Source organism: Diadema setosum, chromosome 8 (assembly GCF_964275005.1).
Source record: "Diadema setosum chromosome 8, eeDiaSeto1, whole genome shotgun sequence".
Taxonomy (NCBI): Eukaryota; Metazoa; Echinodermata; class Echinoidea; order Diadematoida; family Diadematidae; genus Diadema; species Diadema setosum.
In genome coordinates, this window is record NC_092692.1 from 25,193,112 (window position 1) to 25,218,048 (window position 24,937).

Sequence of the window (24,937 nt, forward strand, 5' to 3'; positions counted from 1 at the left end):
ATCTCATGTGGGACAACATTCAAAGAATTACTGAATACTATATAATAAGTTTTTTCTATATTCAGGGATAATTTGTTGGCATAAATCCAGGATTGCACAGACCTAAGCTCAGTATTCATCATATCAATTAATGTATTAGGGTCTCGATGAGAACAAAACAAACTTGTGTCATCAGCAAAACAAATAAATGATAAAATTGGCGATGATTTTTGAAGGTCATTTATGTATAAAATAAATAAAAGTGGGCCCAAGAGGGAGCCCTGTGGGACTCCACATGAAATAAGTTTTAACTGCGAATCATAGCCGTTAATGTTAACAAATTGCTTTCTATCAGTTAAGTAACTCTTAAACCATTCGAGAGGTGGCCCGCGAATTCCATAATGATACAGTTTAGAAAATAAAATTTCGTGATCTATCGTATCAAAAGCTTTAGAGAAATCAAGAAAAACTCCAATTGTATGCTCAAAATTATCTATAGCATGAGCTACCTTGTCTATAAAAGTGAGTAAAGCATGGGTTGTATTATAATGTTTTCTGAAACCAAACTGAGAATCTGATAAAATATTATGATTTGTGAGAAATTTCAATAATCGCGTGTAAACTAACCTTTCAAGGATTTTAGAGATCGAAGTCAATAGAGAAATTGGTCGGTAATTATTCACCAAATCTTTCTGTCCCTTCTTAAAGATAGGGACAACTTTTGCAACTTTCATTTTATTGGGGACTTTACCATTAACTAGAGATTGATTAAAAATGTATGTTAAAGGAGAAATGATTTGATTCAAAACATTTTTTAAAAGAAAATTTGTAATTCCATCATATCCTGAACTTTTTTTATCGTTTACATTCTTGACGATATCAACAATTTCTTCTTCAACAATAGGTTCAAAAAATATTGATTGAGGATTCCTATTACCTAAATATCTATGATATTCAGTTGGGGATTTCGGGATTTTACTGGCAAGATGTGGACCAAGACTTGCGAAATAATTATTAAAAGATTCCGCCATGCTAACCGGATCGTTACTCTGCCGGCCGTCCGCCGAAATATATTTGGGAAGATCAGTATTGGTTTTGTATTTGAGTGTCTCGTTAATCACCTTCCACGTACTCTTCACATCGTGTTTATATTTAACAAACTGTCGCGAAAAATAATTCCGCTTAGCAACACGTATTAAGGATGTCAATATATTCCGATATCGAGTATATCTTGATTTATTTTGAGGGCATGGATCTTTGCGATATTTATGAAAAAGACTATTCTTGCGGTTAATGGACCTGAGTAGAGATTTTGTTACCCATGGTTGCCGAGGTACTTTTTTATAATTTGAATGGTGAGGTCTTTGAAGAGGAACACTAGATTCATAGTTAGTGGTCAAAATATTCATAAAATTTTCAAATTAAAAAATGGTCAAAATATTCATAAAATTTTCAAATGCTAAATGAACTTGATAATTCATAGTTTGAGTCTCGTGTATGTAGCGTAATAACAGAGAAAAAAAAAATGTTTATTTATTCAATCTTCTTTCATCGGGGTAGCCCCATCAGTAGGCAGGTACTGTTCTTACTTGAAATCAAATCAAATCAAATCTTTCAGGATTTTATAAGCCTGTCTTGTCCTTCTGATTATGAAAACTCCTTCACCTTATGCAATCTACAAATATATATTTCATAGAACTCTCCAAGGCTTGATTTTGTTTGTTTGTTTGTTTGTTTGTTTGTTTGTTTGTTTGTTTGTTTTTTGCCTTTGGAGTCATGAGGGGTTGCCTTTTTAGGGTTCTACATGGAAGAAAAATCTTTAAGTTGTTGCGTTAGGCTAGGCGCCATTAGAAATTTGAGATAATACCATACTCAGAAAAAAAAAAGAAATCCCTTTTATCACTATATGCAGAGGATATACAAAAATCAAGAATGCACACGTTTCTAAATACTAATTCACAAATTCATGAATTCTTATAACATGTTCGTCAAGATGGAGTATTGTGGTTAAGATTTTCGTAATTAAGGACTTTTTGCTGTTGTGGTCAAGTTTGTTCTGTGTCGAGTTATTTTAGTAACCCGTGCATTATAATGGCATTTCAATACTCGGAATCCACTTTGCACACTCCATTTGTTGTTGTGTTGGACAGGCCTCGTGCGAGCTTTCAGGTTGCTAGGAACAACTTTTGTTATAATGACACGCATAAGATGTAAATATATCAGTAAGGCGGTCTATTCACGATCCAGTTTGTTTACATCTGTGCAGAGGTTTTACATTACTAGAAGTTATAAATATGCAACGTTTAACTCTGATATATGCAACTTTTGCTATAGGTTGTAGCTTGTCACATATTTCCATACTTTACTGTTGCCTCTCTGTTAGACTGCAATATCTCTCTTTGAGGAATTTATCATTTCAATATTGCCCTGTCTATTCACGATCCAGTTGGAAACAGTGCATTTCATTCATTGTCTTGTCTACATCTATGCTGAGGTCTCACATTATTAGCAGTTATAGATATAAAACGGATAATTCTGATATATGCAACTTTTGCCATAGCCTGTAACTCGTCACATATTTTCATACTTACTGTTGCCTCTCTGTTAGACTACAATATCTCTCTTTGAGGAATATCTCATTTCAATATTGCCATGGGAACTATTGTTATGTTTTTGTTGTTTTTTGTGTTTATGTTTGTGATGTAATGTATTTTGTAAGGCAGCTCACCACAAGCTCTGCTTTTATGAGGTTCTGCCGTCCTTGTACAATAATTTCATGCATGTGATTTTTTACATGAAAAAGATGGAAAATAAATCTTTTACAAACTTGAACAAACTTGAAAAAGGTAAAATGTAAAAAGATGATGCTTTTGGTATAAAAGTTGTTTAAATTCCAGTTATTATACAACCATGTTATTTTTTTTATAATGTAATGGGTCCTCCTTCTTACCAAACTCACAGTTGGTCCCTACATATCCATCCACGCATGAACAATTGTACGAACCCAGCGTGTTGCTGCAATTCCCGCCATTCTCGCAGGGCTGGAATGTTTCACACTCATTTACGTCTGTTTTGAGAATATCAGATGGTGCACACAGAATTTTAAGAAGTTAGTAACACACAAAGTCCCACATGTTGTTAGATATCATAGTCATTACATTATAATGTATTTCAATCTAATTTTTTTAGGGGGGTGTCATAGCCTTTTTTTTTTGTATATTATAACTTCCCTTTTTGCACACTACAGCAGGAAGAAAAAGAAGCAATTATTTGATTTATGTGATTTAATAGGTGAACAAACAATGTTCTTTTCTTATTCGTTTCTGCGGTGTATAGTACAGTACCATCGCAGGGAGTAGCTCCACCTCCATGGTAGCACAGAGAAATATTATATGAATATTTTACACAAATTAGATAACTTTGAAATGTATTGGTGGGTTCTGCTTACATCAAGAATCACAGAATCACGGCATGTAATTTGCTCAGATGAACAAGAACGCGTGCTCAACATCCTCTTCAACGAGCTATACAAGATCCTCCATTGCACGAGGGAAAAGACTTATTATTACATTTATCGTGTTGCTTTCTGTAGTGCAAAAGTATGCCAGACACATGCCAATCTTAAATACTACTCGCATTCAGTCATGGCAAAAATTATTCTGAATATTCTTTTTCAAGACCTGAAATTGACAGAGGCTATAGGTTTCACAATTTTGGCATACCCGATTCACAGTTCGTCCCCTGCCACCCCTCTAGGCAAACACATGAGTAGAATCCTAACGTATTTGCGCATTCTCCTCGGTTTGAGCATATGCCATCCTCAGCACATTCATCGATATCTAATTTGGAGAGAAAAAGAACATGAAAAGAATAATTTGACTGCAATCACAAGGAGACATATGGCACAAGTCAACAATAAGGAAGTCTATAGTTGCTAAATGGTTTGCATGATGCCAGCAAAGTCGTCAGACCTCTCGTTTTTCAAACCAATGTAAGGATTTCTTCACTTTTCAGAAAACAATGTAAAATAAGCAGGTCTCAATGCTTTTGTTATTTGCTAACGCTAATAAAGAGTCCTGGAAATACACATTTTGGGGAAAAAAGGCGAAGAGATGTTGTATCATAGAGTGGAGTGGTTGCATGCAACTTTTATTCACCAGTTTGACAGTTGTTTCCATCCCATCCAGGCGGGCACGAACATACATATGAGCCGTTGGTATTCATACAGGTCGCTCCATTTTCACATGGGTTGCCATTGTTGCATTCATCGATATCTTAATTGAAGAAGAAAAACGCAAGTAAACTTTGCTGCTTTAACATTAATGATGAATAACAATGGTTTATAAGTAGCATATAAATTTGGAACAAAAGATGATTTGTGTTCTACTCCAGAGCTAAAAAAAAAAAAAAAAAAATGAATAAAATAAACGCTTTCACGGTATACAAGTTACCTAAAATTGTTTCCTCAGAATTAACTCTGATTTGTTTTGCACAAAGTCACACAAAGCCGTATGCATGACTGTCGGACTGTATCTCAAAACTTTCCAATTGGCTCTTTGCTTGTCTTACGGACATACGGAATTACTCATTCACTGAAAAGAATCATATTACAGGTTGTCACACTAGGCAACGTTAGAAAGTTCAGCATGTCTGAGGGAAAGAGAAATATTTTTTTTCTTGTAACTTTATACTATCACATAAAAACGAAGGACAACAATAATGCAGACTTTTATGAGTACTAAAAGCATGCAGGCTATAACCAGGTAAAATTTAATATTCACACACCCACACACACACACACAAACTAATTAACTAACATACTTACACACACATTCACACAAAATGAACACCTCGCCCCATCCCCGAATATACGCAAAGTTTTCCTGACACTCTATCCAATCCGGAAAAAAAAAAACCCCAGTATGGACTAATCTCTTTGGTACTTCTCCCAAGGCGATAAACCCGGGCAATGTATCAGCTCATATACCTGTATTTCATTCTCTTCATAATACTTACTTTAGATTTCATACAATCCTTAACATACTTGCATTTTTGTTACCCATATAAAGACGCTAACTGTAGTTAAGTTAGGCAAAAGGAATGTTAAAGCAGACAGTCGATTTGTTTCACATTATATATCCTAGTCGCAATAACGCTCCATTACCATTTTGACAGTCATTTCCATCCCAACCAGGCGGGCACGCACAGATATACGAGCCGTTGGTGTTCGTACAGGTCGCACCATTTTCACACGGGTTAAGACTGTCGCATTCATCAAAATCTTGAATAAAGAAAAAAATCGAAAAGTTTCATTTACTGCAGTATTGATCAGATAAGACATTATTCACGTCGATGTACAGCAATTTGTCATTCAGTTGCAATAGATTAGATATGATAGTATGTTTGCAACATATGAGTTTGGTATTACTGTTTATGTGTAGGAAATTATGACCAGATTAGACCACATTGACCACATCACACAGTTGCATTACTGAAGAATAAGTAACTTGCTGTATATATATATATATATATATGAAGAGTTTGTTCGCAAAAACCGATAAGTCCATTTTTTAAGATTTTGAAGTACGGTCTCTGTCATAAAGTGCAAAATAATGCCTTTTAAATGATATATTGGTCACTACATATAAAGGCACATTTTTGAAGTTATTGTCAAAAGAATCAAACATTTTCTTATTATTCTCTTTCTTTTTCCTGACCTTTAATCGCAAATATCCATTTGGCAAATATGGACTTATCGGTTTTTGCGAATAAACTCTTCATAGTCTCTAATATTGGATGTCCTTCACTTTCATTATTCCCTAAATACCCTTGGTACAAGTCGTATGAATTGTTATAACTTTTGTTATTTACATAAGGGTATAGGACCTGTATCGCCTATAACTATTACTTTTTGTTCAATTCGTGGATATGATTTTTAGGCCAAAATACATTTTATTTTCGACAACAAAGAACAATACATTTTTTCGGAATAGTATCCTAAATTCATTAGAACATATCATGAAGATCTACTTCCTTTACACATATCTTATACCACAAGACAAAATGCTCATACGACTAATCATTATTCATTCATAAATTATTATAAATTAAACTATTACTATTTGTTTTTCATTACATACACGGATCCGCCCGAGAGTAAAATATTAATTCGCTGATATTTTATAATCCTCCCAGATGTTTAAGGTCATCCGATTGTAGATTGCTTGTTGTTCCAAAAACGAAGAGATCATGGGGGGATCTGTCATTCGCACATACTGGATCTTACCTGTGGAATCAGTTGCCTCAAGCTATCCGTTACATTTCGAATGTTGACTCCTTTAAAGTTGCCCTCAAGACTCATTTGCTCGTCACCATTTTCCAATAGAATTGTATACTACAATTCTTTTTTTTTTATCATCATTATCGTGTCATTCATTTTCATGTGCATGTTTGTGTAAGGATTTTTGCATTTCATAAGTTACTTCTTCTACTGCGCCTTGAGCATGTTAGCTATGTGCAATTGGCGTATTATAAGTACCCTGTATCATTATTATTATTATTATTACTTTATTATTATTATTATTTTTTTTATTATTCATAAGATTATAAATCATTGTTACAGCCACTTGAATAAAACATACACTTCGATTAATGTGGTGGCCATTATTGAGCGCTTAAGCCCCTTTTACACTTTCACGGATCGCATCACGGATGACCACGGATCGTCGATCCTTGATCATCCGTACTGTTTCCGGCATGACCGTGTTGACTCCGTGAAGTCATCCGGCATTATCCTTGACCATCCGGCATGTCCGCGGGAAAAATTAAGCTTGCTTAATTTTTCATGCCGGACATCAGGGATGAAAATCAATACGAACTCTTCCTTGTTGGCACCGTCTACTCCGTGTTGCCGCCGTATTCCCTCCTTGTAGGCACTGGCTATTCCGTATTACATCCGTACTCATTCCAGGACAATCCGTGAAGACATCGGGACGTCCGTATTAGCATCGGTTCCATCCGGGATGTGAAATTCGTGTATTTTGCCAATACAAGCTAAAGTCCATGAAATTTGCTCACATCTTTCCCCATCAGCACAGCCAGCAACCCCTCATACTGTTCGAATATCTGTAGCCTGAAAAGCTTCAGTGACCCACACACATTTCCTTGATGGTTTTGTGTGTGTGTGTGTGTGTGTGTGTGTGTGTGTGTGTTTGATTTGTCTTGTTTTTCACATGGTTCGCCCTCTGTACATTCATCGATATCTGTCATGGTGAAACAAATTGTAATGATAATTCTGAGATAGAGGAGAAATATGGAATTTGATACCGTAGACTACTGGACAGAGACCTAATCTGATTCAAGCAACGTTTGTTGAAAGTTGTTGGTGCAAAAAAACAAACAAACAAACAAACACATAATATTGTGCCTTTCAGGGGAAAATAAAGATGCCTTATTATGTTTTATATTGTCTTTGATAAAAGAAAGCAGCACGTCCCCTCCATCCACCCCCCCCCCTTCACCTTATCTTCTCTCAAAGCAAGTCACTTCGGATTCAGCCGTCAAGAAACTTTATGCCAACCTCTACTTCTTGTAGAACGATAGCATCTCACAGACATCTCCTCTTTCTCTCTCTCTTTTGAATTTATTACAACAATGAAATTCTTTGTTTTGAGTTAAGAAGCAGAATAAATGCAAACAAACACACAAATAACTTGAAGGCTGGAAGGCAAAAACCTTACTCAACCTGTAGCCCTTTCGTTTGCAAATAGCATAATACTTCAGCTTCTCCGCTTCATTTTAAACCAAAGAATATATTTCCTGCCATCACTTGATAATTCATAGTTTGAGTCTCGTGTATGTAGCGTAATAACAGAGAAAAAAAAAAGAAATTTGTTAATTTATTCAGTCTTCTTTCATCGGGGTAGCCCCATCAGTAGGCAGGTACTGTTCTTACTTAAAATCAAATCAAAGCATGTCTTGTCTTTCTGATTATGAAAACTCCTTCACCTTATGCAATCTACAAATATATATTTCATAGAACTCTCCAAGGTTTGATTTTGTTTGTTTGTTTTTTGTTTGTTTGTTTGTTTGTTTGTTTGTTTTTGCCTTTGGAGTCATGAGGGGTTGCTTTTTAGGGTTCTACATGGAAGAAAAATCTTTAAGTTGTCGCCATTAGAAAGTTGAGATAAAAAAAAAAGGAATCCCTTTTATAACTATATGCAGAGGATATGCAAAAATCAATAAAGCACACGTTTCTAAATACTAATAAAATGTATTCACAAATTTATGAATTCTTATAACAAGTTCGTCAAGATGGAGTATTGTGGTTAAGATTTCCGTCACTCTGGGCAGAGTTTGGAAGGTCTTTTTTCAGTGGGGCTAGACACATCGGATGTATCTTGTCAAGTTTCGCACCGTACAAAGACTCTACTTTTTTCTTTTTTCTTTTTGCGCTGGGGGCTCTTCTCGCCCATGAAATACAAAGGTTGCTACCTTCTTAGCAGCATAAAATCACCCCATGGAGCACAAATTTTTCGTTGTCCATCGACATCAAACCCTTGTAGCAACCTGTGTTCAGTTTATCGTGGTTCCACGTGTATGATGACGACTGATTCCGGAGTCGCGATATAGAGACGGTTGTTTGATTAGAACAAGGTGTGAAAACCACTAGAGGAAATAGAATTACACAGTAAGTTCAACTCTGAATAAAAACTTGTGCATGGATTCTGTATCATGTAAGAATTTGCCCGTCATAATGAAAAATATTGGTTAATATGGAAAACAGTTACCTTACGTCATTTCAAGAACTATCATTCCAAACTGAAGAGACAGAGAGAGAGTGAAAAGTTAGAACGATTTTTTTTTACCCAGCAGCATCGAACGATGCATGGTGTAACCCCCGACCATAGAGTTGTATTTACATATAATACAGCTCTATGCCCCTGACATACCTTCAAACACACATGTACAAACACCCGCATACATAACTCACCCACCCCCTCGAACACATGCTTATATAATTTTCATGACACTCCATCCAGTCTAGAAAATACGAACCGACTTTCAGTTGCCTCGAGGCGACGGGTCCGCTGTACTTCATTCAAATCATATTATTATACCACACATGTCTTTGTAAATATAATGAAGAAATCAATCATATTTATAGGCCTATACAAAGCTAAACAAAGACACAATTAGTTTCAAGATTTCTTGGTCGAAATGATGTTGATTTACCGTTTTGACAGTTGTTTCCATTCCAACCAGGCAGGCACGCACAGACGTATGAGCCATCGTTGTTCGTACAGGTAGCTTCATTTTCACACGGGTTGTCAGTGTCACATTCATCGATATCTACAAAATAAATTTGACCATTCATTTGTTTGATAAAAAGTCAATGAGTCCACACTGAGCGATAGGAATACATAGACAGGAATTACTTCAATAAGTGTGTAGGGGAAAGGGTGAAGTAGGATTTATATTGGTTTTATGTGGCGGAAATTATGACGACATTAGAGGACGCGTTATACATTCGCATTAGTTAGAATTAGTGAGTAACTTGCTGTATGTATGATATTTCATAAATATACCTTTCAGTTTCATCTACCAGCACTTTACTCTTGGTACAAGCCGTATGAACGGTTACAACCTCTGTTATTTTGTTAACGCTGTACTTTGCACTTGACGCTTTTCGTCCATTCATGGGAAAAAAAAATAATTTTTCATACAAAATCGTATTTCATTGTTTGGGAATGATACACTAGATTAATCGATGCATATGATGTAGACATACATCTTTGTTTGTAGGATATAATGTTCATAAACCCTATCTGTCTTCATTCATATATTGCTACTCTATTCGAATTATAAACGAACACTTCGACCTTGTTGACCTATCATAATCGCTTCTAATTTAGTAGGAACTGAAACTTAGCAAATATTTTTTTTTCCTAATGTAAGCCTACCCGTTTCGCAGTTCGACCCTTGCCATCCATCCGTACATGTGCATGTGAAAGATCCAATCGTATTTGTGCATTCTCCTTCATTTTCACATGGTTCGCCCTCTGTGCATTCGTCAATGTCTGTCGTGGTGAAAGAAATTGAGTATCTGAATATAAGAACGACCCAAGTCCATGGAAGACCATTTCGAGTAAACTTAAAAAAACTTCATATCTTTTTTATTTGTCCAATAATATTCTATTTAACTGTGATGGGAAGACAACATTGTATATGCAAATTAGAACATATACTATTATGACAATTAATATTTACATTAATTGTGGAGAAGCCATTTTGTGTGATGGACTTGGGTCGTTCTTTGAATCATATACAGGATATTCTGCGATATGAGATGAGAGAAGAATGAGAGAGGGCGCTATAATATGAATGTAAGAATGACCCAAGTCCTTCATTCTTGCATTCATATAAGATTTCACTCATTCATTTCAGGCACTTCCGGGGGTGATTAGGATTTATCATTTACACACAAGATGAGTCCATGCATAAGCTACAATTTTCCATGTCAAGCTGAATTCGGCCGAAATAAAAATTGGAAGTGGGTCGTTCTTATATTCAGGTCTTCAATTGTGTGACAGTTTGAGATGCAGATGAATTGTAGAATTTAATACCGTACACTACAGTGTACGTGAACGTAAAGAGCCTGGTTAAATCAACTGTTAACCATGTTTGTTGAAATTAGTTAGTGCAATGAAAAACACATAAAAGTGGATATAGGAATGCCCTAACTTATTTTCTTTTCTTTTAAATAAAACAAAACAGTATGTCTCCCCATCTCTCCTTTGCAAATTTCCTTCTCAAAGACAAGTCACTTTGCATGCATTTTTCAAGCTACAAAGTCATCAAGTCTTACTCAAATAATGTAGAGTTTTTGGTTTCCCGCTTCATTTTGCACAAAAGAATTGTAGCTCCTGCGACAACCTAATAATTCATAGTTTGATTTGTGTAAGAAACCAAAAATTTCACATCAAATCTTTTAGGATACTATAACCTTTTGTTCTGATACTGCCTACGAAGTAGGCAGTATCAGAACTGCCTAATTCATGTATACGATTTACGGAAAAAGTCACACAAACGTATGTATACATGTCTCACAAAACTCAGCTAAGCAAATTTTTAATTAGTGTTTTTTCCTCTTCGTCTTTGGCGACATGAAGAATTACTCATTCAAATATACACAAAAAAGAAAAAGAAAAAAAGGAGCAACTCCACAAGTTGTCCCGCTAGGGACGGTTAGAAAGTTCAAATCGTATGATGATGGGCTACACAAAACAACAATGCCCGAGTTTATTAATGCCCAGTTTATGCAAGGTGTAAACCCTGGCCTACCTTCAAACACACATGTACAAACAGCCGCATACATAACTCACCCACCCCCTCGAACACATGTTTATATAATTTTCCTTACATTCTATCCAGTTTAGAATATACAAACCGGCTCTCAGTTGCCTCGAGGCGACGGATCCGCTGTACTTCAATCAAATCATATACCATATTGTCTTTGTAACTTTTATGACGAAGCCAATTATATCTATTATTATGCCTATACAAAGCTAAACAAAGACACAATTAGTTTCAAGATTTCTTGGTCGAAATAATGTTCATTTACCGTTTTGACAGTTGTTTCCATTCCAACCAGGCAGGCACGCACAGACGTATGAGCCATCGTTGTTCGTACAGGTAGCTTCATTTTCACACGGGTTGTCAATGTCACATTCATCGATATCTGTACAATAAATTTAATCATTCATTTGTTTGATAAAAAGTCAATGAGTCCACAATGAGCGATAGGAATATATAGACAGGAATGACTTCAATAAGTTTGTAGGGGGAAAGGGTGAAGTAGGACTTATATTGGTTTTATGTGGCGGAAATTATGACGACATTAGAGGACGCGTCATACATTCGCATTTGTCAGAATTAGTGAGTAACTTGCTGTTTGTATGATATTTCATAAATATACCCTTCAGTTTCATCTACCAGCATTTTACTCTTGGTACAAGCCGTATGAACGGTTACAACCTCTGTAACTTTGTTAACGCTGCACTTTGCACTTGACGCTTTTGTCCATTCATGGGAAATAATAATTTTTCATACAAAATCGTATTTCATTGTTTGAAAATGACACACTAGATTAATTAATGCATATGATGTAGACATATATACATCTTTGTTTGTAGGATATAATGTTCATAAACCCTATCTGTATTCATTCATAAATTGCTACTCACACTACATTCGAATTATAGACGAACACTTCGACCATGTTGACTGTATCATAATCGCTTCTAATTTAGTAGGAACTGAAACTGAAACTCAGCAAAGCTTTTTTTCCCCTAAAATGTAAGCCTACCCGTTCCACAGTTTGATCCCTGCCATCCATCTGTACATGTGCATATGAAAGATCCAATCGTATTTGTGCATTCTCCTTCATTCTCACATGGTTCGCCCTCTGTGCATTCGTTGATGTCTGTCGTGGGAAAGCAAAATGTGGTGACAGTTCAAGTTCAAGTTCAAGTTCATATTTATTCGTTTTTTCACAATATACAAACATAAATCTCACTTTCTTGAGTGACAGAAACAATGCATACAATTGTACAGAGAAGACAACAATAATTAAAAAAAAACTAACAGTAGCGATACATTGAAATAATTGCTAAGATAACGAAAGTGAAATAGTTTTCAATATAAGTACTGTGTGAAAAAAACGGAGGGACCCACTAAAAAGACAGAGCTTGTAGAGTGTGGGCCCCTCTTGTTTTAAAAATCTTGACGCAAACATTGTATTGAAAACAACAAATCGGCACAAAGAATTTGTCACAAAAAAAAAAAGTTTGGCAGCCCACTAAGAGACAGACGAACAAACAGTTATACATAAAAGAACAACAAACAGAGTAATGAGCATAAAACAGGACTGGGACAGCAACAAGACTACTTATAGGAAAAAAAACTGACTAGACGACACAAGAGGAAACAAGACTAGCGTGATAAAGAGGTAACAGAATAGACAGGAATATGCAACAAAGACAACGATCCTCGGAGGTTTGAGGAAGAAAGAGAAGAAGAAGAAAAAAAAGAATATAGAACAAACCTTTCAACTGCGAAGTATAGGTTAGAGAAGATCTTATAGTCAAGGCTTAAGCAATAGTAACAATAATAAAGAGAACGGCAATGTAGATATTGCGGACTAGTGTCAAAGTAAGCCTATAAACTAATCTGATTCTGGGAGTCGTCATTATAAGATTGTAAAAGAAAAGACTTTAATCTCCTTTTAGATGAGTATATAGAAGGAGCAGATTTTAAGTCATGATTCAGGGAATTCCAATAATTTGGTCCAGTGTAAATAAGTGTATTCTTTGCTAGGATCGTTTGAAGAAGTGGTAAATGAAACTCGTTAGAGCGTCGGGTGGGGTAATTATGGAATGATTGATTTTTTTTTTTGGAACGTAGAACCAAAGATAGGTGGGAGTAAACTCTTATCATACATATACATAAATTGACCTTAATTAAATAGAAATAATTCGTTCATTTTTAATAGCTTATAACAGTCAGAGAATGCATTTGTATGTGAACGTGTAGGAGAATTAGAAATGATACGGAGGGCTTTCTTTTGCAGTAATAACGCTCTATTGCAGCGTCTGATGAGTATTGCCCCAAGCTAAAATTCCATAATTAAGGTAAGGAAGTATCAAAGAGGAGTATAACACTAGTAAGGTCTTTTCAGGAATATAAGATTTTAGTCTGTTCATAACACCTATATTACGAGAAATAATTTTGCAGATATGATCAATATGTATATTCCAAAAAAGTTTGTTATCTACAAAAATACCAAGAAATTTGAAATATGACACACTTTCTAAATTACAATCATTCAGAACGAGATGCAGACTAGGATTTGATACCGTATACCTGTACTACAGATTGTGCGAATGTATAAAATGGTGTAGGGCTACGTTGATTCAAGTCCAAGCCATGTTTCTTAAATTTTGTTAGTGCAATTGAGAACAAAACAACTGTACTCAGGTGGTTAATGGAGACGCCCTTGCATCAGAAACCAATAAGACAAATCAATCCCATTTCGTAGGGCATAACAAGCCATTGTTGTGCAACTATAACAAACACATATTTCAGAACTCTTCGAGGAATATCTTTTTATGAGGAGTAGCTCATTCAATTGGGGGAAAATACAATGCACAAATTGTCATGATAGCCCCGTAAGAAAGTTCAGATGACATATACGAGGAAACAAAAAGAAAGCTTTCCTTCCCATTTACTTCAATGAAGCACCAACCTGATTCACACGCTCTCCCTGTAAAGCCAGGTTCACACATACACGTGAAGTTCGACAGATCTTCAGTATTTTCACACTCCGCCTCGTTAGCGCATGGCTCAGTGTCACATAATGCTGTAAATAGAATAGCAATAGTACATATCGAGTTATGCATTCATAAATCACGATTGAAAGATATGATATCGTTCATGAATTCAGTCAGAGACGCACTTCTTTAATTGGCACAAGAGAAACAAGGCGTTTTTGTTTTGTCTTGTTTCATTTTTTTTTTGAGAGAGAGAGACAACTGGTTCAAAAGGGAGGCCTATATACAATGCCAATATAAGCATCAAATCCTTAATCATCTGTAGATAATCAGTAAATACTCACGTGTTGTAAGAGCAGTGGTGACGTTATCTGAAATTCGATTTACTGCTTCCACAACATTGTCATTGAGGTTATCAAGAATGCTTGCCAGGGCACTGTTGTCCTCCTCCCGCACAAATATTATGCTAAAGTAGATGACGACGCTGCCCTCTCTGTGATCATAAATCAATGCGAAGAGTAATGCAATGACAATTGGTAAATACTGATGTTTGTCAGCAATGAAAACGTGCTACCGAGGAGAGTTCTATCATACATACGAGAGATAATAAGGAGATCTCATGATGAAGAAATTGCCAATACTACAGTAGATATCATTCAGTTCATTTTATTATGGTCATGGAAAGCAGAGACATAGAAAACAACTATGACCAATGGAATGAAAGCAAATGTGGGCAGCTATTTCTTTTTACTCGACAAAAAGAAGATACAACATAGAATAGAAAAAGACTTTATCAATATATTCGAGACGAGTCGACAAGATCAGCAGTGAACATGAAAATGACAAATTTATTCCTTCACTCTGTGAAGTGATTCAGATGACAAACTAACCTGATATCAATCACATCTACACCGCGATACGATGCGTCGTTTTTATACTGTTCATCAATCTGTGTAAAAAAGTAATAAGTATTCAAAACATCAACTTCGCGAATGACAATAATATTGATAATAACAACAAAACCTTTCGCACGAAAAACATTTTATGTCATATAAAACCTACAAAGAGAACGCTATATATCCACTCTCTTCGCTCTACCAAACAATTATTCTTTGCAGCCGTCACAAAATCCCATCCAGTGGAGAAATTTTGTATTAGTGTATAATGTTTGTACGGTCACAGTTCGTTATTCCGAAGGTTCGTTAGTCCAAAAATTAAATAAGGTTCATTATTCCAAAGGTTCGTTAATCCGACAATGAAACAAAGCTCGTTATTCCGAAGGTTCGTTAATCCGAAAATGTGATAAGGTTAGTTATTCCGAAGTTTCATTAATCCGAAAATGAAATAAGGTTCGTTATTCCAAAGGTTCGCTAATCCGAAAATGAAACAAAGCTCGTTATTCCGAAGGTTCGTTACGGACCCTATTTCATTGTCGGATCAACGAACTTACGAAAGAACGAACCCTATTTTATTTTCGGATTAACGAACCTTCGGAATAACGAGCCTTAGGAATAACGCCACAAATGTTCGGATTAACGAACCCTTTTTCATTTTTGGATTAACGAATCTCTAGGTATAGGGAATTCGTGTATTTCGAATTACCGAACCTTCGGAATAACGAACAGCACCCTGTTTGAACGTATGTATGTAGGCCCTATCTATCTATCTTTACCTATGATCCTGTTTATCGAGAAGATGTATGAACAAAAACCAGATACATCATTCATTCTCATCTGCATGATGATATTCATGATAGCGAAGTGAATAAGTAATATTCATATGAATAAAATGGTTATGCCGAGAAAACCTTGTTAAAGAACACTATACCCCAAACAGGAAATAAACAGCCACGTACCACGCCAATGAATTCCTCCTCTGCTTCCTGGTACTCGACCGAAGTCTTGTCACTCAATTTAGAGTCAAACGTGCGATCACTGAACGTCACCGTCATATTAACAGCCGTTGTCGCTTTCGTGTCTATGGTAAAAGTTTAACAATAGTGGTACCTCAGTGAAAACAAGAAAGAAACTATCAAACATACAGGCGAAATTATCGGACATATCATTTTACTTGTACCTACATGATTATGAATAATTCTTATTGAAGTTTTATTTGAGGACTTACCACCGGTGGTGGTTGTTGGCCGAGTAGTCACAAATGGCATAACAACTGGTGAGGATGCGTCTGTTAATAACAAGGATGATAGAATCGCATGATTAACTTCATGTAATGTCACAAAGATGTCACTTCTACTTTCCCCACATGCTAAATACGCTGTAATAGTTTTCAATAGACTAAAAAAAGAAAAGAAAAGAAAGATGTCATCACCATCACATTGATTAAGCCAGCACTTCGTTATACACTAAGGAAATAAGCAATAGACTTGGTTAAAGCATCTAAGTGTACTCCAGCGAATTATACGTTTTAAATAAAACAGCAATCAAAAGAAAACAATCATAACGTCTGGGTCTGTTATCTTATTCGTCAAAGGAAGCACCTTAACTATGTTAGGAGATGGTTGTTAATGAAATATAACTGTTTTCCTTTCATGATCATTACATTTTTATGATACGACGAATACTTTCCTGATTTATCCTATTGTGAACTTTGTCCGCACCTTAACTTTTTCTTAATTTCAAACAATTCTTTATTGTCCCTAACTCACACGAAAATTGCAATTGCCAAAACGAACAATCAGATTTTTTTTTCCAGTTATTGAGAACTGACTGGGACGTAATGTCCTCCCAAAGAGCCCTTCTCTTCTTTTGTGCTAGAGCACGGTTTGATTCGTGTTTTATTGACATTGCACACAGGCCAGGCATCAGACCGAAATTTTACTGACCCCACTTGATATACGAATATGCACACATCTGAAGGTCTAGCTTTATAAGATGAAGGTACATTCGTCACTGACAACTCCCCTACTGTAAATAGGCGACATGCTGCAGCTTGTTTGCCATGTTTGCAATGAATGAACATTCTCGAATTGAAATTTCTTCTTCTTGGGGTCAACGTCAAATCCATGTCGCAGAGAACAATATCAACCCTTCTGCTGAGGAAAGGGGCAGGCGTTCCTTCTTTTTTTTTTTTTATACGGGTCTACTTACCCATTCCAACTCGCGCCCATTTATCTAATTTCTTAAAATTTGCCAAAACACCCCAATACAGTAACTGCTTAGAAGACGTCATCGTGTGTATATTTTAACACAGAGTTGGTTGTACACTGTAAAAACATCGGTGTTAGATTCAACACCATGGGTGTTAAATCTAACACCGATCAAGCTTCAATAGAGGACCACACCCACAGGTGTAGAAAATGTATTGTGACGGTGTTAAAAAGTGTTCACCTGGCACTTCGTGGTGTTAATTTGACACTGTGGCTGGTGATATTTTTGACACTGCGCTAGAGTTAATTCAATAATGACACCGCATGGTGTTGATTTGATATTGGTGGTGTTAATATCAACGGTATAACACCCGTCCAGCTTCAATGGGAGACCACACCAACTGGTGTTACTGTGGTGTAAATGTGTTTACACATTTTTTTCAAAAATCAAGTACTTTATCGGAAAATTCTCTATCGTCTTGTTGAAGTTCAAAATTATCAAGAAGTGCAGTCACTAAGAAACTATTCAAAAAACAATTTTATATTTTGAAATGACACCCGGAGGTGTTAATCTAACACCATGAATGAGCACCGGAAATTTAACACCAGCTCGGTGTTTCATATTTAACACCGGACTTTTTGCAGTGTATTATATCATGAGGTTGAGCAAATTTCATAAGACCTCATTTCCCATGTATTCTCTCTCTATCCTCTTTATCTTTTTCAATATCATGAAAGCCAAACAGACCCATTTTATGCACTGATACAATAGTTTGTTTTTTTGCCACCAGTTTTGTTCATACAAATATTAGAGTTGTTAGAATCCTTTTGGCATTATTTTTGCAGGCCTACAGGTGAAATCAAGAAATCTCAAGCGACACACACAGGCATATAAAAGACACAGAAGAAGAAAACTGCTTATTAATTATGAATTTGCTGAGGATTGTCATTTAGCACAACCGATAGATAGGCTGAAGAGAATGACCATCTCCTCCACTACTGCTATCGATCTTATATCTACGTCTACCCCCTGAGAAAGTTATCCATACTGATATAATGCCAATGTCTCTCAGTGATCATTGCATGATGGTTGCCACTTTGGTTCGAGTTAAGCGTAAAACGCAACATTACAAGTATGTGACGACTATCTTTAAAATCAATATTGAAGACTTTCTAGGAGATTTGCCTGACAGATCGTGGGAGGATGTGTTCGAAGAAAGCTATGTTGAGGAGGCCTACCTCAAGTGAATAACAAGGTTTAGGAAAGTTATTAATAAACATGCACCAACTAGGAAAAGAAGGGTGAAAGTCAAAGCAGTTAAAGGCATATTGTATAATAAAGATAATGAAGACGAGAATGGCAAATAGTAAATACAGAATGGAATGATTATAGAAAGTTAACAAATGGTGTTGTATGAAATTGGTCATGAAATTTTTGAAACAAAATGAAGTACAAAATTGTATTAATGAAAATAAAAAGTTGAAAGGTGTGGAAACCCTGACAAATGGTGTTAACCTCTAGAATTTAAAGAAGAAAAGTATATAATGTGAAAGTAAACAATAGGGACATTATTGATCTTTATTATTTGGCAAATGTGTTTAAAATTATTTTTATAGTATTGTTCAACAGTTAAGACAAGATGTCATGTTTCAAAGTGATTTTAAACTGTATAAGAAGATAAAAACTGATTCGACTTTTGAATATAATTAAGTGATTTAAAGTGATGTCCGTGTATTGATAATGTCTTTAAATAAAGCTACATGTTTTGCGGGAGGCTTATTAAATTGGCAACGCCATAACCTTTTACCACTTACTCATACAGTGAATGTATTACTGTCGTAACAGAGTTAACAAATTATTGATCTATGCTCAAGTCTCCAAAAGCATGTATAAATACTCTATTCTGTCTCCAATCAGTCGCACTTTCAACGCAGTCACTCCATTATTAAAGCCCTATTTAATATCACTGAAAATTCACCTTCGAGTGTGGACAATGGTTATAACGCTAGATCTTAAAAAGGCATTTTGGCATGGTTGATCACACACTAATGGTTAAAAAGTCAATACCCTATGGATCTAACCATCCAAGAATATTGTTGTTCATAAATTATTCAAATGGCCGAATGCAAAGAGCTGAAGTAGAATGATAACATCCCAGCACCGGTTGCGTATGGGGTGTCATAGGACTGGTCTCGATATTATGTCTATTTCTTATCAATGGTCAAACACGGTCAAACATTGTAACTCATCCATTTATGCAGATGACATATATATGTGTTTATCCTCCAATGAGCCCGTTGAAATCGAAGATGTATAAACCAAGACGTAAAGGGCGTTTCTTTATGACTTAGTGCGAGTAATGTAATCTTGGACGAAGATAAAACAGAATGTATGAGATTTGGCTTTAGGAAAAAGTTAAAACCATTTTCATGATACTGGTGTTACTCTTCGAATAAATAGTATACATGTTTAAAAATATATATAATTGCAAATATCTAGGAGCGATACTTGATCCAAATCTCTTTGAAAACTGCATGCTGACCGTTAATATTTCACATTTCCATATATTCACGTTGACAAACATGTATAGTAACTATTGTCAACAGCTCATAATGCATACTCACCTCTTAACGCTAGTCCAAGCCCAACTCCAAGAGCTACGATTCCCGCTACGGCGAGAATCATGGCAGCAGCGATCATTCCAATTAGCCATCGTGGTTTCTTCCCATCACCACCACCTACATTCTCGAAGTCCTTGCGAGGTTTTTTAGTATGTCCATTGCCATGGAAACCGACTTCTACGTTATCGTCTGTGAGGTGCCGTGATTTCTTGATCGAGCCATCGACTGAAGACACAGCTCCGCCAGCGCTGTTGCCATTCACCCGATATGGGAAACCGTCGCCATAGTCGTTGTATCCGCGATTTGTGCGCCCATTCTAACACGAAAAAAAAAAATAGATGTGGGTGCAGTTGTTATCGTTGGACTACATGACGCATTTGTTTTCAAGTGTAATTCACCACATGCAAGGAAAAATACGCATGTTCATTATATGTATATATACATGTATATAATATATATACTGTATATATATATATACATATATATATATATACATTCACTCATTCATTCATTTTATTTAATCACGGTACTAACATCACACACACATACACACACACACACACACACATACATACATATATATATATATATATATATATATATATATATATATATGTATATATATATAGTCTGCGTAATATATGTGTATCTTACTATAGAAGAGGAATAAAATCTAAAGGACGTAGTATAGAATCAGTTCTCTTTATATCTCTTTATGATGACGAAGATAATAAAATGGTAATGATTGTCATTTAGAAACAAACATAGAAATTGCTTATCTAAATCTGCCTTGGCTTGTTTGTTTGTTTTTTCCTGTAGGTGAGTAGGAATATGAAGTGGCTTTGATAGGGGTAGTCAAAATTTATTTAATGAAAGGCATAATTTACTATTTGCAGATGAAATAAAAGCCCAGCGTTACTGCTGCAAAATAGTTCTAGAATGTGAGTTTGGGATAGAAACAACCAATGTAAAAATTTGAACCAGTATAATTGATGTTAAGTATTGTTAAATATACAAAATGTGAACAATAGTTATAATAAAAATGTTTCCAGAGTAAACCGTCTACATTACGGTTTAATGAGAAAAATAGTGATATCTCCTTATATTTTAGGCGTTATTGCAAAAATTTTATATTGGAGGATTTTTGTGACACAACTGACCTACACATTTATGCATGAAAAGTGATATCTTGAAAATTTGTAAAATCGCTGCTCCCAAAGGTAAATAGGACCTTTAATGGTTTTCACCAAGGCATAATCACCCAAACTCTGAAGACGCAATGAATCACAGGAAATTATTCGATATCTTTTCTAACTTGTCATGTTTAACAATATCATCGAAATGTACTAATGATCTATTATATAGGGCCTACATGTTGGTAATTATGTATCGTAATACCATTAGCTAAAACCTGTGAAACCACCCACACGTATCACCTAGTCCGTAGTTAAAAAAAAAGAAGTAAAAGAGAACGTGATCATGAACTTTATGATAGGGATCATTACGGTGTCATGGTACAAACGTTCAGATACACAGAAACATGTCCGTAGTTCTCTGCTGTGTCAGGTAATGAGCAAAAGAAAAAAAAACCAAAAAGAATTGCGCAGAATAAGCTAACACCATCAACAACTGGAAATTATTCGTACCTCTTCTACTGAGGCTGTCACTCTTCTCTTAATGAAATTGAACTCCGCCGGATACACCACATTTAGACACTTACCTACAACATCAAGAACAACTTAAAAGTGAATTCGTTCAAAAGAAAAATGAAATCTTACCTGATTATCAGTGGCCATTGCCTGCCTTTTGGTGGCAGAAGTTCTTGAAAAGGTTTTTGTTAACCTGTTTTTCAGTCAGACAGGAACTCATTCGCGATAATAATATGACGATATGTGTGTTTCCGCGTTTCTACTGCTCTGTCGAGATCAATATGTACCGTTAGCACCAAAATGCACATATTTATAGCAGAAGGCGACAGAACGAGCAGCGTCGTCTCCTATTTGAGAACAAATATTTAATCAGTTTGTTGGACTTTCACATTCGTATGATTGATATGGCACTTGCGAAGTTTTCCTGCAGAATAGGACGTTGTATATTGAAGGAGAATCCCAACCCTGTACAAGGTTTCCATTCGATTCATTCTTCGCTACTCGGATCGGATCCACACAATTAGATACGAGTGTTTTCTAGTCGTATTAGATTTTAAGGGACAAGTTCATCTTCATAGACATGTGGATTGAGTGAATGTAGCAATATTAGTAGAACACATCAATGAAAGGTTGAGAAAAATCGGACAATCCGTTCAAAAGTTATGATTTTTTTTTTTAAGTTTCTGCTCAGTCACTGCTGGATGAGAAGACTACCACAGCTAGTGATGTCACATGTGCAGAACGATATAAAGAATATACAAAGAAAATCAACATATTTTCACTTTTCTCGCATTATATAAGAATGCTTGACTTGCTTCTTTCAGAAGGCAAGGGGAATATTATCTGCAACATACGTCTGTAACAAGTCGAGGAAATGAACACTTTTTTTTTTTTTTTTTTATTCAAGTTCCATATTCCACATTCCATATTCAGGCTTCATATTCCATTTGATTTCAGAGTAAAATATGTATAACACAACATTCAATTGTAGACATAATTTCACAAATGTATAAGGACATGTAATAAAATGATGTGTAAATATGAGGAACCTGCTAAAAAGCAATGCTTGTAGGATGTAGGTTCCAAAGAAACAATATAAGCGTTTAGTACAACATGCTAAATTACGAAAGATGACGAAACACAAGCGAAAATCGGTATGTCGAGATGATAATAAACTCTACACAATGTACAAAATAGTTTATGATGGTCAAGGTAAAACTCAGGGATTCAATGCTCCATAAAATTGCACTATTGGTCAAAGAAATATAGTCAAATGAAGTCAAATGAAGACACCCGAGCGAGGCATCATTGAGAATAAGAACAGATATATCAAAATGGTCACAGCAAGTAACTATACATAAGATTGTAAAAAATTGGCTTTTAGATTTTGCTTAAAGGAACTTATAGTCCGGGAGCCAGCGGGGGTCAGCCTAGCTGAAAAGGTTACCAATTTTTATGTATATAGCAATTTAGTACATATGCCCCTAAGTATGGAAATGCACGTCTGGCTGGTCATCGGTGGTGGGTGTGGCCAGGAGGGCCACAAAAAGGACCCCTCAAAATTAGGCTAGCCTAGCTGGAAAAGTAACCCCATGAAAACAACTGGAACTTGTTCGTTACACTTACAGGATAAATGAATGACCATTGCCAGACGTTTTAAGTGGTGGGGGGTAGCCGCCAGACGCTCTTAAAGGCCCAACTCCAGCTAGGCTAGCCTAGCTGAAAAAGTAACCTCATGAAAACCACTGGAACTTGTTCGTTACACTTACAGGATAAATGAATGACCATTGCCAGACGTTTTAAGTGGTGGGGGGTAGCCGCCAGACGCTCTTAAAGGCCCAACTCCAGCTAGGCTAGCCTAGCTGAAAAAGTAACCCCATGAAAACAACTGGAACTTGTTCGTTACACTTACAGGATAAATGAATGACCATTGCCAGACGTTTTAAGTGGTGGGGGGTAGCCGCCAGACGCTCTTAAAGGCCCAACTCCAGCTAGGCTAGCCTAGCTGAAAAAGTAACCTCATGAAAACCACTGGAACTTGTTCGTTACACTTACAGGATAAATGAATGGCCATTGCCAGACGTTTTAAGTGGTGGGGGGTAGCCGCCAGACGCTCTTAAAGGCCCAACTTTTTCCAGCTAGGCTTGCCTAGCTGAACAAGTAACCTTGTGAAACCCACTGGAACTTGTTCTTTACACTTACAGGATATATGCATGGTCGTTGCCAGACGTTTTAAGAAGTGGGGGGGGGGGTAGCCGCCAGATGCCCTCAAAGACCCAAATTTACCAGCTAGACTATAGCCCTGGCTGGAAAAGTAACTTCCTGAAACCCACTGGAACTTGTTCTATGTTTGTATCTCACCTGATAAACACTGTCGACATAGTATTGTGGTGTTCTTTCAATAACTTTCCACACTTTTGAGCTATACTCTATGACCACCAAATTCACTCCTCAGATCATCTAATGATTGCTGTCAAGTGTTAATATTGGTGAAGTCCGACTACGTCAACAGTCCAAAAGTCAATGAACTAGGCCTATGCCATTTGAAAATCTCTGTAATCACAAAGTCGATACGTGGACGAGACATCACTTCGCTTTTGCCTTGTTAGATGGTGAATATTTGTAAGCTTCCGTTTCTAATTCATACAGCACCAGCATACAAGTCTGAGAATAGCGGTAAAGAAGATTAGAGTCTTTGGCAACAAGTGCAAAATTAAATTCTGTGCCTTATTTGCTAAACAAACGTGGTAGAAGGACAACGACCTGTTAGGCAATATGGCGGACCAATAGCTCTATATTATTAGTGTTATAGAATAAAATGACAATGATGTAGTTCTGAAGCATACTTTTCATTAGATGCTTTTGCAATGACTCAATGTATACTTTTAATCGAACTAAGTATATATCCATGACTTGCTAATGAATTACGGCAGAACGATTCGGTGAGGAAAGTTTTCTGTCATGTCATTACGGAAGAAGTGAACGTGTCAATATTTTGCTATTTGTTCCATAATTATTTCTGAAGTGGTTAAATGTATTTATAATACCTACGTTGCATCCAAATGCCTATTCGTTGAAAAAATGTATGGCCATGTATTCAAAGGTCAAAGATCATAGGTTAATGGAAGTAGGGCATACATTGTACAACATTTCACTAAGTTGTTGTTGTTGTTGTTGTTGTTTTTCTTTGGGGGGGGGGCATGATTCAAAGTGTCCTAAAACCTTGTATAATACATGTAGGCCCTATTTAG

General features: G+C 36.1%; 1 protein-coding gene across 1 annotated transcript in view; it reads right to left on the reverse strand.

Annotated features, from left to right (window-relative positions):
* The window catches only part of LOC140231517 (uncharacterized), a 120,413-nt gene extending 98,580 nt beyond the window's left edge, over positions 1–21,833 (reverse strand). The window contains exons 1-15 of the mRNA XM_072311652.1: positions 21,816–21,833; positions 20,041–20,353; positions 16,434–16,493; positions 16,165–16,286; positions 15,200–15,258; positions 14,654–14,802; positions 14,285–14,398; positions 12,347–12,463; positions 11,603–11,719; positions 9,942–10,058; positions 9,214–9,330; positions 5,144–5,260; positions 4,137–4,253; positions 3,702–3,818; positions 2,930–3,046 (exon numbers count right to left, since the gene is read on the reverse strand). Coding sequence (XP_072167753.1) covers positions 2,930–3,046; positions 3,702–3,818; positions 4,137–4,253; positions 5,144–5,260; positions 9,214–9,330; positions 9,942–10,058; positions 11,603–11,719; positions 12,347–12,463; positions 14,285–14,398; positions 14,654–14,802; positions 15,200–15,258; positions 16,165–16,286; positions 16,434–16,493; positions 20,041–20,353; positions 21,816–21,833 — 1,771 coding nt within the window. The remainder of the gene's footprint in view (positions 1–2,929; positions 3,047–3,701; positions 3,819–4,136; positions 4,254–5,143; positions 5,261–9,213; positions 9,331–9,941; positions 10,059–11,602; positions 11,720–12,346; positions 12,464–14,284; positions 14,399–14,653; positions 14,803–15,199; positions 15,259–16,164; positions 16,287–16,433; positions 16,494–20,040; positions 20,354–21,815) is intronic.
* Positions 21,834–24,937: the final 3,104 nt, after the last annotated feature.